This window comes from Anoplophora glabripennis, unplaced genomic scaffold, assembly GCF_000390285.2.
Source record: "Anoplophora glabripennis isolate ALB-LARVAE unplaced genomic scaffold, Agla_2.0 scaffold213, whole genome shotgun sequence".
NCBI lineage: Eukaryota > Metazoa > Arthropoda > Insecta > Coleoptera > Cerambycidae > Anoplophora > Anoplophora glabripennis.
This window is the reverse complement of record NW_019416344.1, coordinates 161,188-181,955: the sequence shown is the minus strand read 5'-3', so window position 1 is coordinate 181,955 and position 20,768 is coordinate 161,188. Positions and strand designations below refer to the sequence as shown.

At 34.2% G+C, this 20,768-nt stretch overlaps 1 protein-coding gene and 1 non-coding gene across 3 annotated transcripts in view; one reads left to right on the top strand and one right to left on the bottom strand.

Moving 5' to 3' along the window:
* LOC108907865 (inactive dipeptidyl peptidase 10) overlaps nt 1-20,768 on the bottom strand; it is a 115,731-nt gene that overhangs the window by 11,039 nt on the left and 83,924 nt on the right. Inside the window, exons 8-13 of one of the 2 annotated variants that reach the window (XM_023454182.1) lie at nt 16,618-16,811; nt 12,766-12,869; nt 7,897-8,026; nt 3,194-3,423; nt 2,898-3,085; nt 314-327 (exon numbers count right to left, since the gene is read on the bottom strand). In XM_023454182.1, the coding sequence (XP_023309950.1) occupies nt 314-327; nt 2,898-3,085; nt 3,194-3,423; nt 7,897-8,026; nt 12,766-12,869; nt 16,618-16,811 (860 nt within the window). The remainder of the gene's footprint in view (nt 1-313; nt 328-2,897; nt 3,086-3,193; nt 3,424-7,896; nt 8,027-12,765; nt 12,870-16,617; nt 16,812-20,768) is intronic. The other variant, XM_023454181.1, reaches the window with a different exon arrangement.
* Trnav-aac lies at nt 18,708-18,780 on the top strand. Its single transcript has one exon. It is a non-coding gene; the product is annotated as a tRNA-Val (tRNA).

Genomic DNA, 20,768 nt, shown 5'->3' with positions numbered 1-20,768 from the left:
CTCTTCGCCATACCACAATTTCGTCTTTTTCAACGAGCATACTATTCCGATTCCGTTTCAAATATCGAAAATTCATGTCACGCATTATTCTTCTAAGAACCTTATCAGAGAAATTAGGAATATCCTCATCTTCAGCTATTGCAGCTTGAATTTTCTTTATCGTTGGTATTTCATTTCTAAAGAAAAATCCATGAATTTTCCTACGTATGGAGTATTTCACGTCAACGTCGACTTCTATTTTCTTCCTCCCTCGTGTTTCCACTTTTTTCTTCTTTGGATTCACTTCTACACTATTTTTTATGGCACGATAAACAGTAGCAACGGATACTTTTGTCAACGAACTACACATATCAACAGCTTCACTTACACTTGTATTAGAATTTCGCGACCGAATTCCTTTATACACGTTTTTTACCATTATTAATTCCGCATCGCATAGGTTAGGGCGTTTATGAGCAACAGACCGTTTGCTACAACCGGCACTTTGATCCATTTTAATTATTATTCCTACGTTTTAAAACGTCCCGATTGTATTTTTTTAATTTATAAATTTACTATAGTCACGGAATATGCAAACCCTCGCGCGCGCTTATAGTTTGACGTTTCTAACTACGGCTAACTCGAATTCTACGTACGTCCGTTTACACCCACTAAAAAGAGCATTTCCCTATCTGTAATAAGTGCGATAGACAGAGATAGGAAATAAATCGCGTTCAGTGTAACTCAGTCTATGACTGTTATAGATCCTATCGATGTGCAAAGAGAGCGGTACATCATTTAACATAAGCAAATAATATTGAACCGTTATAAAAATCATTTTAAGTTTTATACACTTTACGGTAATAGTGTTTCTATATTATGTATGAATCACTCTCTATAATTTCGACCGCGGAGTATAGTTTTTAAGTTAACTACTCTTTTTTGTGTAATCACCTAAAATCATGTAATTTCTTGCGAGGATAGCTGTGGAATTTTTAGCAAAACTTCAAAACAAACAACTAAACTGTCACCAGTTATTTATTATTATTTTTAAGCACAACATTTACAGTTTTTAATGAGACATATTCTAATTTTCCACCAATGAGCAGAATACGAGATTGTGTACGAGATGACTACCATCGAATTTTATTAGAGCAGCGACCCACAAGGAACGTCTGACTGATGGGCTCTGGCTTTGTCAATGTGATAAGAAACTTTTAACAAAAAATCATGACTATGTCGATCAGTGCAGTCCACACGTAGCTAGCTCTTGGACTATAATCCAAAGGTGTGAAAAATGTTTAGAAGTTGCGAAGTTGAAGGAACAGATTTTGAACATTTATTAAAACAAATTTGACAATTAAAAACCTGTGACAGTTGTCATGCTGATTGTTACTTACCTGTCACAGCCAACCTAAAATGTGCGAAACAAATGGCAACATCATTTTAAGAAAAGGGAAATGTTTATTCGTAAATAAAATGAAAACCACTGGGTTTAAGTATAGGGAAACTTTAACAAAGTTACACTTAATTTTAGTGCAGAATGCGAATGCGTTAAAAAAATTAGGGGTTTCCCTTTAAAAATTTCGAGTTTTCCACATTTTCTGAACTTCATATTCGTTAATTCTTTTTTGACCACCCTGTATAAAAACTGGAAAATTTTCATGTCAAATTCGATATATTAGGTCTTCCTCTACAAAATGTCCAATTTGCACAAAAAAATAAACCTATGCTTCCAGGAAAACTAATTTTTGCTCACAGTCTGCTTCTGTCAATTTTTCCTTAAAAATCAAAATATCTCGGAAACGGTCAATCCTAAGTATAACTTAAAAATAGATGCTCTTTCCAAAAATGTAATAATATATAGGGGATTCCATTTAAAATAAGAAAGTTAGTATCGATTCCGGTATAACCGGAAGTACGATGACATTGAAAATATTTTAGCTTGGTAGGCCCCACGATCCGTATAACATCATCACAATGTCAAAAAAATCATTCGAGCGGTTTACCAGATATCCATCTATGGAGTTCGTGGTGGGACATCCTGTATTGACAAATAAGAAGACAGGTTAGCACGGGGTTAAAAGAACACAAGCGCCACTTAAAGAAAACACCAAAGTCAGCAATTGCTGAGCATAGGACAGATACAGAGTATTCAATAGAGATAAGTTATACCAGAATTCTAGTGATGAGAGAAAGAGAACCTTTTGTCCAAGACTCCACAGAATCTTGGAACGGAAGGAAATTGGATATTTCCATTGAAATGGGGGCTTAGAGCTAATATTTTATTTTAAATGTTTTAAGCTGATTCAAATAACTTTATTTCTCTAAAATCCTATCAAATGAAGTCATACAATTTTTTTTGACACCGAACACCTAGGCATATAAAATTATGCATCTAACCTCATAGACAAGGACCTTAACTGGTGAACAATTACTCTACGGGCTACATACCTCGACTAGCATTAAATTATACCAGCAACACCAGTTAGATATTGCTTAGGCTATTTAGAATTTAGAAACAAATTAAAGACCGGATCAGTGACTTTAAACTAGTTTTGAAGAAAATAATATGTCCACCAAAACGTCACGAATTGCCTCGTGGAAGCCAGCAGGGAAATAGTTTAATGACAAATTCATAACTTACTGATATTGATGGACTACTAATAACTCAGAAAATATTAAAGTTGTTTTCAGAGGAAAATACCTGCGCAACTAACCTCAAATATATGATCCTTAATGACAACGCCTAAAACTGAAAAAACACGGTAAAAAAACTATATCAGAGATCATCCTATTGTTATTTTGCTTTGATAAATTAAAAAAAAATCCCATTAATGTTTGATTCGCTTTCGCTTTACGTACATTTTTTCACTGATAGAAATAATGAAAACTAATAAGCTCCGGTTTCTATAAACATTGAATACAAACCTGAGCACTGAAGTGAGTGCAGTTCCCGTACAAAAATCTACTGCTCCAGAGGACGTCCCCCAGGTCGCACGTGATGCAGTGCGATTCTAACCGCCGAGGGTCATCTGTACTGGGGTCACGTACTACGTACAAATGCCTTTCTCCTGGTTTATTTTCCTCCGTTGCCAGGTAATATCTGGAACAGAAAGTTACGTAGTAAAATACATGATGATTTTGGGTACACCCTATTATAAAATTAAAATATTACTTTTCTAAAAAAGTAGTAAAAAAATTGATAACATACATTAGGTGACTGACGGTGTCCCAGGCCAGTATCTTCGTCACCTCGTGCCTCCCATGGCTCAGTACGGCGATGTGTTGCTGGGTGACAGTTACGTGTTTGATGTGTGTGTAGGTTTCCCTGCTACCTTCCTGCACTGGAGCCAACATCAGGAAGCTGTCCCCATCCGGCGAGAACATCGGGTGCTCCTGGATGTCGAGCCAGGCCTTTTCAAGAGCCCTCTCCGCGTGGGTCTGAAGAAATAACATATACAGAAACAATATGCATATATGAATAATTAGATAATTGTTCCACGTCTGCTTGCAGTTCTTTTTTATCAAATGTGCCATTATATTAACATTATACTCTAGATACTTGGCGGTTCAAGCATTTGATTGATTCTCAAATTAAAATCAAATAATACGAATTGCCAATTGCTTCATCGTCGGGTTAGATTTCTTGACGTTTCGAAAAACATCATATTTTCAGAAGAAGCTGTGAAACTTACATGATTTGAAGTCACTGTTACAGTTCATGGTTTGTGGTCACTATGACGTTTACATATTCCTATAGGCTCATTTACACGGGGATAATGAGGCAAGTACTTGATAGAGTAGAGTACCTCTACTCGTATAAACGNACCCGCTCTTGTTGTTCTTGAGCTAGCCTTTGTGGGGACCGACCCGCTATTAGAATGTCTAGGCCTGCTCTGATTTTCATTTCGGTTTCTATTGGGTCTAAGGCCGCTACATATGGAACGGTGCCTCAGGAAATGGTAATCCTCTGAAACGGTCTGGCGAAATGCTTTTGCAAAGTCATCACTGAAGATGCCGACAATGAAGAACGGCAAAACGTTTCAAGCATTGGATGCGACCACTTGCAGAGGGCACTACGGTAAGTCTTAGAACGTCACTATTGCCTAAGACCCAACCAGAATCGAGATGAACATCGGGACGGGCCTCTAGGGGTTCTAATAGCAGGTCTGCCCCCACATAGCCTAGCACGAGAATAACAAGAGCAGGTCAAAGATTCCTAGCTAAGAGTAAGGAAGTGAAAGGTAATTCTGTAACTGGTGGCAACCAAGTACATAGGCCATATTATTCCTTAGGCACCCTGTGTGTTTGCATTAACATATTGATGGTTGTAGAAATGTCCAGCTCGTTAATGATGCTTAAAACAGCCAAGTACTTACACTTCAACTAGGACAGGATAGGCCGCGTCTCTCAGTTCCGCCCTCCAAGACGGGGGAAGCAGTAGTTGTACTTGAGCCCTACTACCTTGGGGCAAAGGCACCTCGAAAGACTTTTTCTTGGGCATGGCGTACTTCTCCAACAGTGGCCACAGTTGCGGCCGCGTATCGTACAGGATTTTTACAACCTTGTGCGTGCTCACGTTGTGCATTGCTGCTAATGGAAGACCTGGTCCTTCGCAGTGAAGGACATAGAATGATGAATTCGAAGACTCGGAACGAGGACTCACCTGTTGTACAAAATAACGGCGTTTTTATGGAATCAGTTAACTTGCTAATCGAACGAAGTAAATTCATAAACAATGCGGTGGAAATTTTTTTACATCACCAGTGGCAATATCACAAAGAGAAATTTAATACAGTTGATATAACAGGGTGTCTAACGGTGACGGCCCATTAGAATTATTTCAGAGACTACTTCGATTAGAATTTTGAAAATTTGGGATACCGGGTTTTCGAGCATGCCCTTCTCAACTAAAATAATGGCGTCCACCGGTTATACCGGAAGTAGCCATCAACTTACTTATTTTAAATGGTACACCCTATATATTATTGAAATTTTGGATTCTACGTGTTATTTTAGGTGGTTTTTAAGAAGTTTCCCTATTCCTAAAATTAACCGTTTTCGAGATAGGTATTTATTTTTTTTTTCAAAAAAATCGAGAGAAACAGTGACTAGCTTCAAACCATGTGTATTTTATAGTAAGAAAGATAAAGCAACAATATTTATAGGGGGGATAGCTAGACCCCTAAGCTTCCCATCCATACTTTCAAAGTGGCCGAGTTTAGTAAACTTCAAACCTTCATAAGTCGGTTTGTTTAAATGGTACACCCTGTATGTTTTTCTATATTCTGATACACAATTTTATTCTCTTTCGAACGGTATCAAGGTTCCATATACCTACCTCTTCTATACTCCGCGGTCGAAATTATAGAGAGTGATTCATCGCTAGCTCTTGGACTAGTAAGGAGGATGAGGCGTGCGGGGATCGAAAATAAAACATAACATCACAACATTATTTTTACCAACATTTTTTTTTTAAATTTTAAGTGTTTTCTATAAAACGATGCCATCTTGGGCATCGATAACCCACCACCACCACCCGGCTTACGCCGCCGCAAAATATTGTAATGTTTACTATTAATATATTTATTTAAGTATACATACTTAATGTATTGACGTTTTTCTCTTTAGCATACTATTTCGATTCCGTTTCAAATATCGAAAATTCATGTCACGCATTATTCTTCTAAGAACTTTATCAGAGCAATTAGGAATATCCTCATCTTCAGCTATTGCAGCTTGAATTTTCTTTATCGTTGGTATTTCATATTTTCAGAAAAATCCAGGAATTTTCCTACGTATGGAGTATTTTACGTCAACGTCGACTTCTATTTTCTTCCTCCCTCGTGTTTCCACTTTTTTCTTCTTTGGATTCACTTCTACACTATTTTTTATGGCACGATAAACAGTAGCAACGGATACTTTTGTCAACGAACTACACATATCAACAGCTTCACTTACACTTGTATTAGAATTTCGCGACCGNTGACCTTTTTGATTTTTTCTTTACAAAATTGTATTTGTAAGGGTCCCCTGTACATCCAGAATTTTTTTGGATAAGTTCTGAATCACCCTGTATAGTTTTTTAAGTTTAGCGAGAATGATTTTAACGAGAATGATGAAGTTGTAGTTTTACGATCTTCTTGATTTCTAAAAAATATTAACCGAAAATCTATTAATATATTTGAGTATCAACTAAAAAATTTAAGACTAATGAGACGAGATGTTAGTTTACTAAACAGATAAGCATCAAAAGAAACAAGAGTGAATACAGAATCACATGAAAAACTTCCACAAATCAGATTGGGTATCTAGAAAAATAGAAAAAGGTAAGAAGATTGGCCATGTTAAGAAAAAAGTGACTTGAAATGGAAGCGGAACTGCCTAGTTATACGTAAATTCTCTAGTGAACTCGGCGGTTTCTAGCAAGTTCAAAATATTTTGTAAATTGTCTTTTATATCCCTATTTTTTCATAAAAAAAATTATGAGCTACATGTTCTATACAGTAAACAGTATTGCTAAAATATACAGGTATACACATATTTAAGATACCTAGGAGATAGCAAAAATTCTGTAAAAAATGGAGAATAGATATTAATCCTTTCCTCCTGTTAGCTCCAGACGGTAAGGTCCCTAAATATTTCAAATTTTCGCCCATGTATTTTTTACATTAAAATAGATGACATTAGTTTTAGTACCCAAAAAGCCGTTAATTTCTAGTGTTTCTCAAGTACGTGTAGAAAATTTAGGAAACAATGGCTAAAATTAATGTAAGTCCCCAAGGCCAAAGTTTTCGAGCTAACTCAATATCAAAAATAAAAAAAAAAAATTTATCATTTTTAATTTCTAATCTGTTCGAAACATGATAAACAAATTTGGTGTATGTTTTTAATATGTTGATAGATATCAAATAAAAAATGTTCAGCTTTCCTAAATAACCAGGCGAACTTATGGATATATCGTTTTACATAAAAAATATACCACCCTGTATAATGTTTCGAACAAAATTTATTTTCTTATGTTCCATTGCATTCTCTTTATTTTTCATCCCTACATATTTTTGCATCTGCATTTTTCAATGCTTTTGCATTTTTTAATTATGTGGATTGGACAACGTTTTCAACAACTGTGTCAACATTTCCGTCTATATCACCAGACTTAAATCGCATAGATTATTTTGTTTAGGGAGTCAAAATTTACAATGTTCCTATTGTAAATGAAGAGCATCTGCTACAAAGTATTATAGCTGATTGATACAAGAACCACCCCTGGCATATTTCAAAGTGTTCGAGATTCAAAAAGGAGATATGATGCGTTTGAAGCCGGCCATTTCCAACAATTATAAGTGTAATGTTTCATAATTCATTGTTTTAAATTGTTCATAGCTTAGTAACATCATAATACAATTAAAAATACACTTGTCAAAAAAATCATTCGTTCGCAGATGAAGACAAATTTTTTTTTTGAAAACGAACAAGACCTATGAACAAATGTTAAATTTATGAAAAATATTTCAAGTGGTTTAGAAATGAAAAATTGTTAAATTTATTTTTTCAATTATACAGTCGCACAAAAAAAGTTCTGTACCAAAATTTGAATCCGAAGCCCAAAAACTGATCTACCAGGAAATGTGGGGCTCTGAAATTGACGGCCTTCCGACCCTACCTTCCCGAATTTTAGCTGTAGAAAATGTCCCCAGATTTTCTGCATGTTCTTAGAAAACACCCTGTATAAAAACTTTACTTTCACAGACTCTGCTGAAATATAAAAAAAAAACAATTCGTTCCAAATTAAACCAGCCACCAAACCGCCGGCTCCAATCCAGATCCTAGCGCAAATAGACCACCGCGGCGATTAACACATATCGCAAACCGAATAAACTGTTTTGCAAATGTCGGACCGCACATACTGACCTCAATGCACGTCCAGTTGGGGGCCAGACAGGCCGACACGATGCTGAGGTTTTGAGCTCGGTTTATCCATACGACGGACACTTGCGTGTTCTTCTGCCCGATCCATCCTGCTGACGTCAAATAATAATCCCTGAAATGAACAGAGAGGATTATTCCGGGCGCATCGAAACTGAACGGTCCGGATTTGCGTTTTTTTATGACGGAGGAAAGAATATATCCGCAGGGACCCCATTTAAATATAAATTCGGTGGAGAGGGAATCGGCCTTTATTACTCTTTATGCTAATGGGTTTATATCTACGTATAGAGCGTTTGAATTCATTGTGGGCGCTGCCTGAAAGTTGCTGTGAAATTACTTGAAAATAATAATGACTGATTTGAATTATAAACTACACCTGGTAGTCCTTAAAAGTATACGGTCCGATAATAAAAGGGGTGATTCATCATTTAATTTTTAAGAAAAAAGTTGCTATGGACATATGTTCTAAAGCAGTGGTACTTAACCAGGTGTAGGTACTCGTATCCCTAGCGTTGCGCGAAGAGAGATTGCGACGAAAAAACATTAGGTTAATTAATAATGAAACAATTCCATTAGTTTTAAGTAAGTATTGAACAATATTATATAATTTTATATTCGTTCATTTAATAAATAAAACCTCAATTAGCTTAATCCAGAAGCCATCATATTCTCGCACTTATTATAATTTAGAGCCGTGTATTAAAAATATGTTTGCAAGCTCAAATTTTTCATTTACCATTAACAAATATACATTTCATCAAAAAAGTATCCGGAATTTGTCAATAAAATACAATATATTCGATGAATCACCAACATTTATTTTGTCTCCTTCAAAATGGGCTCCATTTGAAGCAATGCACTTTTTAAATGAACAACCCAGTCGTCAAAGCATTTTTTAAGCGCCTATTCCAGTATGGTTGTAAGAGGAAAAGTTTGACGACATTCGTTGAGTTTTTGGTCAAAAATTCGTTCTTAATTATCGCTATATGTACATTATCGTGGAGTAAAATCCAAGAATTAATATATTAATTAAAATATACAGGGCGTTAATGAACTTTTATCAAAAATTTAAAAGGGTGAAAAAGGAGCAAAAACTGAGTTAACTGATGTCACAAACTTGTATAGGAAGTTTAAAGTCATAGAGAAAAAAGTTAATTAAAAATGTGTTTAAAACTGTTTTGGAACTGCTGAAATACATGTATTTTATCGAGGCGAATCCTTACAAAACATTCTGTAACACTTTTTACGAGTTTGTAGGTTTTTTATAAAGCCGGACTGTATTTGAAAGTCAGTTTGTAATACATTGTTGTAGTGATTACTGTGCTGTTTTTCGAGAGTACATTTAATAGCCATATTTCCAAGTTTTCATTTGAAATGGTTCATTTATTTAGCAATCGCTTTATGATATGCTCATAATTTATGGCGAAGCAAACGAAAATGCCCACAGAGTTTATCAAATGTACCGTGCAAGATATCCTGAACGACGTGCCCCCGCACCGCTAACATTTGTTGCTGTATGTAGTGCAAATAATTTTGGACACCGGTGAAGTACAACCGCGTCGAGGTCGAGACGGTGGCCCAGGGTGACCACTAAGAATCTTAAATATCGAGGAGATGATTTTAGATCTCGTCGAAGATGATCCGCATCGTAGCACTAGAAATATCCCACAGCAAGTAAATATTTCGCATCCTGTTGTATGGNTGAATTCATTGTGGGCGCTGCCTGAAAGTTGCTGTGAAATTACTTGAAAATAATAATGACTGATTTGAATTATAAACTACACCTGGTAGTCCTTAAAAGTATACGGTCCGATAATAAAAGGGGTGATTCATCATTTAATTTTTAAGAAAAAAGTTGCTATATGTTCTAAAGCAGTGGTATTCAACCAGGCGTAGGTACTCGTATCCCTAGCGTTACGCGACGGAGATTGCGACGAAAAAACAATAGCCATGTATTAAAAATATGTGTGCAAACTCAAATTTTTCATTTACCATTAACAAATATACATTCTGTCAAAAAAGTATCCGGAATTTGTCAATAAAATACAATATATTCAATGAATCACCAACATTTATTTTGTCTCCTTCAAAATGGGCTCCATTTGAAGCAATACACTTTTTCAACGAACAACCCAGTCGTCAAAGCACTTTTTAAGCGCCTATTCCAGTATGGTTGTAATTATCGCTTTATGTGCCTTATCGTGGGGCAAAATCCAAGAATTAATGTATTAATTAAAATATACAGGGTGCTAATGAACTTACGTCAAAAATTTAAAGGGGTGAAAAAGGAGCAAAAACTGAGTTAACTGATGTCACAAACTTATATCGGAAGTTTAAAGTCATAGAGAAAATAGCTAATTAAAAATGTGTTTAAAACTGTTTTGGAACTGCTGAAATACATGTATTTTATCGAGCGCGAATCCTTACAAAAAATTCTGTAACACTTTTTACGAGTTTGTAGTTTTTTTTTATAAAGCCGTTGTAGTGATTACTGTGCTGTTTTTCGAGAGTACATTTAATAGCCATATTTCCAAGTTTTCATTTGAAAATGGTTAATTTATTTAGCAATCGCTTTATGATATGCTCATAATTTATGGCGAAGTAAACGAAAATGCCCATAGAGCTTGTCAAATGTACCGTGCAAGATATCCTGAACGACGTGCCCCCGCACCACTAACATTTGTTGCTGTATGTAGTGCAAAGAATTTTGGACACCGGTGATGTACAACCGCGTCGAGGTCGAGACGGTGGCCCAGGGCGACCACTAAGAATCTTAAATGTCGAGGAGATGATTTTAGATCTCGTCGAAGATGATCCGCATCGTAGCACTAGAAATATCCCACAGCAAGTAAATATTTCGCATCCTGTTGTATGGCGGACATTACGAGAAGTTCAGTTGTACCAATTTCATATTCAACGTGTTCAAGCGCTTACTCTTGAGGATTTTCCACTACGTCGAGGTTTTTGTGAACGGTTAGTTCAGGAACATGCAAGAAATCCTCAATTTACAGCGCAAATACTTGTTACAGATGAAACATGTTTCAGTCGAAATGGTCTACGTAACGTAACGTCCACAACACTCACCACTGAACTATCGAAAATCCACATGAAATACGTCGCGGTGTCTTTCAGCAACAGTTTTCAGTGGACATGTGGGCCGGTATCGTTAATGACACTTTAATAGGACATTTTGAATTACCTAGACGTTTAGACGGTGCTTCATATCTAGATTTTTTGCAAAAATCGCTTGCCAGAATCATTACAAGACGTGCCATTAAATGTTTGGCAAAATATGTGGTTACTGCATGACGATGCCCCTGCTCAGTTTTTTTGGAAAGTGCGCGACTTTCTAAACATTACTTCTCCCGATCGCTGGATAGGCCGCGGAAGTTCGTGACATCGACGAACTGCAACATCGTATTGCGTATTGGATACGTCGCGCTGAAGCTTGTGTGCAAGCAAATGGTGGGTACATCGAACATCTTCTATGAAAATCAGCAGTTCTCAAAAGGTGGATCCTTGCAATGTTGAGGTAAGTCAGATTTTAAAATTCCATTTTACTCAATACAATCCGTGTATTTACCTCATTTTGACATAACAGACATGTGACAATAATATTTGACATTAACATTAAGATCATTAACACCTTGTATTTTTTGTACATATACAGGGTGTTCCTAAATAAGTGTCGCAACGGAAAACTGTAAATTCCTCTTGAAAAAAGAAACATTTTTTTCTTCTTCAATTTTTCTCTCCGGGTTTTCGTTTTCGAGATACACGATGTCAAAATTTTAATTTTTTTTTAGCTTTTTGCCAATATCTTAGAAATCATTTGAACTACAGGCCTGAGCTTTTATACAGATTACTACTATTAATAGCTACTGTTGTTAAATTTCGTTAAAATTGTGAATTATTACTAAGTACCTATTTTTTGAATTACAAAATATTTTCGAGACGTTAGTAAAATGTTTGTTTTTGTTCATAAAAAGTCATTTTCTTGAAAACGGTTGACTTTAGAGCAATGAACCAATTAACTCTTTTTGTATAAACTTCATTGGCGCTTCAGAATTTGCCGTCAAATGTAAATTTTTCCAGTGGCGTAAAAGTTAGGGAGGAAAAACCTTTACGATACCTTAAAATCTCCACCATTGGCACATCCAATGAATTCGACAAGGCGAGAAAGAGTAGCTATTAATAGTGGTAATGTGTGTACAAAAGCTCAGCCCTGTAGTTCAAACGGTTCTTAAGATTTGGGCAAAAAACTAAAAAAAAAATTAAAGTTTTGACACCGTATATCTCGAAAACGAAAGCCCGGAGAGAAAAATGGAAGAGGAAAATAATATTTCTTATTTCAAGAGGAATTTACAGTTTTTCGTTGCGACACTTATTTAGGAATACCCTGTATATATGCTCGAAAATTTTATGACACTTTTTTGTTTATTTTGCTGTATTCTGTTATACTAATTGAACATATGTCACTTATACCGCGAACACCTTGTATAACTGATAAGTTTCTTTTTTTAATTAAAATAGTAAATAATAAATACCTGTTTACCTAATAATACAAAGTTTCATTTAATTCAAATGTTGCCTCTTAATGTACAAAATAGATAACATATAGTTCTGTGTTACATTTAACGGCAAACAAAAATTATTACGTACCTACCTATATTTAATATTTCAAATAATTTTATATTCTTACCCAAAATGTATTATTTTACAACATATCTAACTTAAAAATAATTCGTATTAAATGATTATGTTCTTCTGTATTTCAATGAATAAACAAGATAAAGTTGATATAAAAGTAAACGTCAAAATAAAAATATATTAACATTAATTAATACTCACTGTCCTATTAGAACCTTAGGCGGCAATACGGCGTGGTACTCCAAATTCGTCAAGTTTGTGATGTCTACTACCCAAAGTTGAACTGTAGGATTCGTAGTCCCAGGCTGAGAAAATAAAAGTAATTAATAAAATCAAGGTGCAAACAGGAGTTTATTATTTCATGTCACTTTCGAACGATGAATTTGTCGGCTCTCAGCAGTTAATTTTTTATAACCGGTCCGATTTAACAACTCTTTGATCGTGTGTAATAATAAAATTCGTGTAAATCTTTTAATCATAATATTTATAACGTATGCAGTGATATGAAAGAGTTTATATAACTTTATTCGATAATAAATCCGGGTTATGCTTCATCGAAACTAACTGCTAGTATTTTCATCAATTGTAAAATGTTCCACAGTTTTATATGTTTACACAGTATCTGTTTAAAAGATATCGTAGTTTTCTATTTTGTTTCATGATGTGCTTGGAATAAAATATCACGCTCTTATTTCTTCACATTTAAAAAAATCTAATTGTTATTTTGTAAATTTTTTCATAATCTTCAAATATGTTAATTAAAATTTCCTAACATAAATCTTCTTATTTAACTCATTATTTTCTATATTTTCTTCATTATTTGGGAGATTTCCGAATATTGCAATATGTAGAAATAAATTTATTATCTTTTAGAATAATAAAAAAAAATTAACATATGTCACGTGACTTTTAATTGAAGAGAAAATTGACAGATATGGCAATAAATTTCAAAAAGTTTCTCTGATTAGATAAGTCATTAGGCAAAAGTATGTAAAAAACCAAATTTTAGGCTAAGTATCCATATTTTTAAAATTTTTTAACTTTAAAATTGTTTAATATAAACTAAAAAAAGTGACTGCATTAAATAAGAACATTATTAGGTAGTTGTACTATATTTCGGAGTTTTTACCCGTTTTCATCATTATTGTTAGTGCTAGGTACTTTGAAATAATCAATTTCTTTTTTTTAATAACTTAATAACTTTAATAACGTTATTACCGTAAAACCAGTAATAAGTTTTCAAATAATACCACACAGCACCACCATCTTGTTAATCATTCATCTAATTTTTTATTCTCATCTTAATGCAGGTCAAGTTTCGTGTGGTTATTTTCATGACGCAAACGCAGAGGTGTCTTGCCTGCACTCGTTGACAGTGCATTGATTTACGTTGTTTTATTTCAAAATGCCTTATTTAAATCTACAACTAGTAGCTATGGTATTTAAATATGACTTGTCGTTTGTATGCAAATCTTTACATTTAAAACAAAAACCAGTTCCCGAATAGTAAAAAACGTTGTTCGAAGACGCAGAACACCAGTACAGTGAATCAGACGTTAAAAATCGTGGGAAAGAAGGTCCGCAACTTGTTTTAAACAGGGAGGAAGACATTGTACGTCTTACGACAAAAACCCGAGCCGCAGTAACCGCTATAATGCATGTGAAATGGGTGTTTCAAATACTACTACGTGGCGTGTATTACAGGAGCAGTTACTGCACCCTTATCATGTACAACATCTTGGAATTCATGATCATTTTCAGCTGCGTGTAGAATTTTGTTGCTTGTTTGGGTAGATAGTGACACAAGAACCAAATTATACAATTACAGTACTCTTAATCGTGGGAGTAATTTCGAGTAAATGTTTAATAATCCCTAATTTCGATTTATGGTTTATTTATATTATTTTTAAAATAATTCCAGTGCCAGATGTGTTTCAACACTTTCTAATTGAGAGCCTCTAAAAATGTTTTAAAGTAAATATTCCGACTGATAAAAAATTTTGCGCGTCAGCGTCCTTGAAATTCACTGTAGAACAGGACCGGTTTTAAAAGTTTGTTTCTTAGATTTGACAATTTTTTTATTTTGAAAGTAGATACTAGTAGTAGTATTTCATCTGGATATCTTAAAAAACATCGAAGTTACTAATAAAACCTGGTTTTAATTAAAATTTTGATTTCCTGTATATTAAAAAAAATACTTAAACTAAAAACACCTAACGATACACTGAATAAAGAACAAAACAGGATATACATGCTGTTGCAAATTCGCTTCTCACTACAGGGATCTCGGAAACGGTAAGAGGTACGAATTAGCTTAAATGGGGGATGGGGGCAAAGTTGCGTAATCAAGGGACCAACATTATGCCTCTAAAAAATCAAGGCTAACATGATTAGTTTCCGAAATATTTGAAAAAAACTAAAATTTTGGAAATCCGTTTTTATTTCATTTCAGCCATGTTTGAGGTGATATTGAAAAAAGAAGAACACTTTCTCATGGCCACTTTTTGCCCTCTATCGAATGGCATAATCAATTTTTATTTGTAACGTTTCGTCTCTCCAGGACCATCATCAACTTCATTTTTTTAAATACGACCCTTTAATTTTATTACATTTTTTGCTAGCCTTCATGACTCCCAATACTGTAATGCCTTGAAATCCATTTAGTTATTTAAACTATTACCACACCACGCGTTACAATAAAGCACTTATTATTATTAACTATTACCATCACTTGGTCATACATAACTCAATAAGTTGTTGCGTCTAAATTAAAACATAATTACAATTTTAATTGTATTATGACAAGTTAATTATTAAAAATGCATATGAACAACCAAAACGTCAACTGAATATTATTCTTTAAAAAATTTCGGTAAATGTTCAAAAATATTTTCGTTTTGGCAAAGGTTGAAAATGAAGATCAGCGTAATATTATCGGAATTTATTATATCTGTAACCCCAACTGCGAAGGAGCATGTCAGATGTATTCGTATGAATATCCTGAAAAAAATAGATCGGAATTTGTTTGAATTTTGAGCACTCGAGAAGCCTAGAAATGACTATGCACATGGGAATAAAACTAATAATGATATTATTTTAATGCGTGGTGGTAATAGTTTAAATAACTANCAAATATTGCAAAAAAACAATTGCAGAATTTCTTTTAGTGTTACTGTACTGTACTCTACTGTACTGTACTGTACTGTAGCCTATTATTTTGATGTAGACAGGCTGCTACAAATTTGCTTCTCACTACAGGGATCTCGAAAACAGTAAGAAACACGAAGTATTTGGTTCGGGCTGAGACAGTACAATATGGGGGTCATGAAGACTTGCAAAAATGTAATATTTTCAGGGTCATATTTAAAAATATGAAGTTGATGATGGTCCTGAAGAGTCGAAACGTTACATATAAAAATTGATTATGCCATTCGATAGAGGGCAAAAAGTTCCCATGAGAAAGAGTTCTTCTTTTTTCAATGTCACCTCAAACAAGGCTGAAATTAAACAAAAACGGATTACCAAAATTTCGGTTTTTTTCAAATATTTCGAAAACTAATCATGTTAGTCATGATTTCTTAGAGGCATAATGTTGGTCCCCTGATTACGCAATTTTGCCCCCATTTAAGCTAGTTCGTATCTCTTACCGTTTCCAATATCCCTGTAGTGAGAAGCGAATTTGTAACAGTCTGTATATTGAACTACAAAACGATTATATCGATATGATGATGATTGCCTATATTTTCCTTATCCAACGCATTGTTAGGTAATTTTATTATTTATAGATAATTAACATTTAAACTATCTATCTGTATTGGTTGATTGACAATGTGTCGGAAACATTGAAACTAGTCGATTCAAATTGACGAATTTGATATTTCATGAAAACTTAGGTAAAATATGCACGCAATGCGTACGGTTATCTTAACTGACTCTATTAGAGAAAAGAAAGACTTGGTAAAGATCACACTGTATACAATATATCTATTTTAGTTCGATAAGAAATATTGTACCCATAACAGTAAAGATTCCGATCAAGTTCGATATTCTTACCGTAGGATACCTTACAGATCTAGACCCAGGGAAAGATGGGGTCCGATGGACGGTTTTACCCGCCCCCAACACCGACCCCGTTTGAAACCAAGGAAAATTTAAGATCCCCACTTCGCTGTCGTTGAATGTGGCATACAAAAGATGTGTTCCATCATGGGAACTCCATAGGGCCTCTGGACTTTGGAGCACGTCCTCTGAAAAACATAAAGTTCATTAATCATCGCATATTTTTCGATTGACGGTTGATTGCCCGCGGTAAAATTTTGCCATCGGTTTTGTAAGTGCTGGTTAATAGCTTTTCAGATCGCAACGAAATATATCACTGATAATGATATTACTTTCTGTTTACTACACCTCTTCCAGACATATTTCAGAAACGGTCAATTTAATTTCAGGAAGGTCATTCCTCCTCAGTGGATTTAATTTCAGAGGCGCTATGTATAGGTATTACTGTTTAATCGATGTGGAACATTAAAAAATTATGGTAAGTTGAAAGCAGTGTTTCAATGTGTTTGGATAACTATAGACTTGTATCGTGTAGGCAAATCTATGACTACAGCTGTATATTCACTATATGAGAAAAATTATAAACTTTTTGGAAGACGGCGAATGTCCTGTTGGGATCTTTTGCGATCTCAGCAGGGCAATTGATTGTGTTAATCATGCAACTTTAATATCGAAATTACATAAAATAACTACGGCATTCGAGCACCCGCATTAAATTGAATCATTACTTTAATTGAAAATAGGAAGCAATTTGTAAATATAAACTATAATAACCAGAATGGTTGTGGTAAATATAATTCGGAATGCGCTTTGATAACGTTGTGTGTACCACAGGGATCTGTTTTAGGCCCTGTATTATATTTACTATATATAAATGATATAAGGCAAATCGAACTTAAGAAGCTGGTTTGCCCAGAATTCATTATATTTTAATATCGAACTCAAGCACTTTGATTTTGCACTATTAAAAAAAATTGTGAAACATTAAATTTAAGTATTAATAACTCCTCTATCTACTGATACTGTGACGGTAACATTTTTAGGTCTAAATTTCGACGCAAACCTTAACTCGAAATGTAACTGTAAAAATATAACATCCACATTGTCATCAATAACTTATTTATTTGGAAATATTAGAACAGTCCTCAGTACGTTCAACTCCTCTGTTTATATTATGCCCAAGTTGAATCTCAATTGAGGTATGGTGTTTGTTTCTGGGTCAATTCAACTATTTCGTCCAATGTTTTTAATGCACAGAAACGTGTTTTAAGATGTATGTTTGGTGTTTCCACTACGTATTCTTATTGTAATATATTTAAACAGTACAGAATTCTCACTTTGACAGGTCTTTATATTTTTGAAATATATACCTATGTATAGGGTGGCCCACTTAACTTACCCACCCCACTTATTTCGGTTAGTTTAGCAGTTATAAAATTTTTGCTGAAATAAGAATTGTACTGTTTTTTATGAAGATTGTCTTTGGAATAAAAAAAAAAAAAAAATTCAAATTTAAATGTCGATGTGACAGATACAGCTTATAATTATTTTAATGGTAATTATTACATTTTTAGATGTAAAATTTTATTCTGAACGAAAGTATATAACATATGTGGCACTTCGGGAAACGAAAACAGAAAAATATAAACAATAGTTCGAACAGATGACTAAATTATAGAAAGTGTAATGAATATCAACAGAACATAATTAATATTTTTTCTTATTGATGCGATCACATTTTCTAATATGTCGGGATTATAATATAATATACCTAATAATTTAAAGTGTGTTTCACTAAAAAAAATAAGTCGTATATGTCACATCGACATTTAAATTTGAATTATTTTTTTGTTGCTACAAACAGAAACTTCATCGAAATTTACATTGAATGAAGAAATTTATTTGCACCAGTCCAAGACTTATTCCAATATGTTTTGTAGCCCTGTACATGAATCTGACACTGGTTAAGTTTCTTGGCTCCTACTGTACTATAAGTATTTTGAAAAAAAACTGGAAATTACTTAAACCCCAGTGCAATTATACTAACACTGTATGTATACTGCTACAGGCAATTAATCCGCTACGTTTCCGTGGTGTAGTGGTTATCACATCCGCCTAACACGCGGAAGGTCCCCGGTTCGATCCCGGGCAGAAACACTAGTTTTTTTTGTTTATTTTTCATTAATCGTATCGTAAAGGCACATTATGATAAAAATATAGATATTTTGTATTGTAAATGATATATTTGTACTAATTTTATCGTGTTAGCTAACTTTCTGATGCACACTTTTTTTTACAATAAATAAAATAAATAAATTTCACTCTATTTTTTACATATATTTACTTTTTGGTCCTTTATTTTTTGGGTATCTTAAGAATTTTTGTTTTAATTTAATCATTTAAAATTCGCGCTAAATTTGGATGAGCCACGCATGCACGTCCTACAAAAGAAAGAAATTTGAACCCATTAACAAAGTAAAGCACGTTGGAGAGCTGCCGTTACAAAAGGATAAGCCATTCCAACCTCTTCATTCTATCTAAAAATTTTTTGTCACCTAACCAGCTAATTACGAAACAAAAAATTCAATTAGTTTTGAATAATATATGAAAGTCATAATATCCGTCTTTACCGTAATTAATGATGACAAGTCATAATTTCCGAGATGGGACAAAAAATTTCGGGACGAAAAGGAAACTTTTATGAATGGAGTTAGCGACGTATTAGGACAAAAGATAATTTAAAAGCACAGAGAAGTTCCCGGTGTTTTTTGACCAGCGTGGAAGTCTCATTAAAATGCGTAATGAGTTTTTATACTTTTAAAAAGAGTCGGGAATTGGGGTGTGGTACAACGTCACAATTTCATGGTTATTTTCTTTCAGAATATTCAGAATACCTTAGTTGCAATTATTGTAGATATGGAAGACACGCTCAACTCATCTAATAAGTATGCATGTTTAATATCCATTACAAGACGACTTAGCAAGAAATAGGTCTATTTAAATAGTTTGTAATTAATTAGAAAATAATATTCACACAATGATACATCGTTTTCTAGACTGTTATGGAGATCTTGCAACTTCTGTATTTTATTTATTTCTCCCATGACTTTTTTAAATGTTTTAAATTGGCGTTATTTGAAGACAGAACAGTATCCTAGATTATTTTTATAACCTTTGCTATGCTTGGATATTAAAAAAGTATTGTATTAATTCTTGCAAATGTCAATCTGCAATTATGGTGATACTTTTTATAAAACTTTTGAGCTCACTTCTTTCGTTCGAATTTAAATTATGCATACCAGAAAATTTCCCATAATTTTTTTATTTTTTATATTAATATACACGCTGTTACAAATTCGCTTCTCACTACAGGGATCTCGAAAACGGTAAGAGATACAATCTAGCTTAAATGGACAAAGTTGCGCGTAATCAGGGGACCAACATTATGCCTCTAGAAATCAAGGCTAACATGATTAGTTTTCGAAATATTTGAAAAAAAACAAAATTTTGGAAATCCGTTTTTGTTTCATTTCAGCCTTGTTTGAGGTGATATTGAAAAAAGAGGAACACTTTTTCATGGTCACTTTTTGCCTTCTATCGAATGGCATAATCAATTTTTATATCTAACGTTTCCTCTCATCTCCAGGACCATCATCAACTTCATTTTTTTAAATACGACCCTGGAAATTTTATTACATTTTTTGCAAACCTTCATGACCCCCAATACTGTACTGCCTCAGCCCGAACCAGATTCAGACGTTTTGTCTCGAAAAAATCATCTTTAGTGTATTCGTTTCAAATTTGGGGGTGGGTCGATTTGGGCGGTTTTGCCCCATTTTGTTTTTGCGATAAAAAATGTGAAAGAATTCCTGTAATATCTACTACCAAAAATGAGTCGATCTGACCCGAAACGGACCACCCACTCACCACCCAGTTTCCCTGTAACACCCCCGCAAATACTGGAAATACCGTCACTAGATAACAGTTTTGGGGAGATTCGGCGCTGTAAAACTGGATAACTCGCCTCGATCACCGTATCCTTGGGTTTTTGGGGTTGCTGATCACGAATCCGTGGTCCATTAGCCTCCACCAGATGTATTTCAAGGTCATTTGAAGGTCAAACTGAGAAAACGCTGATAAAAAAA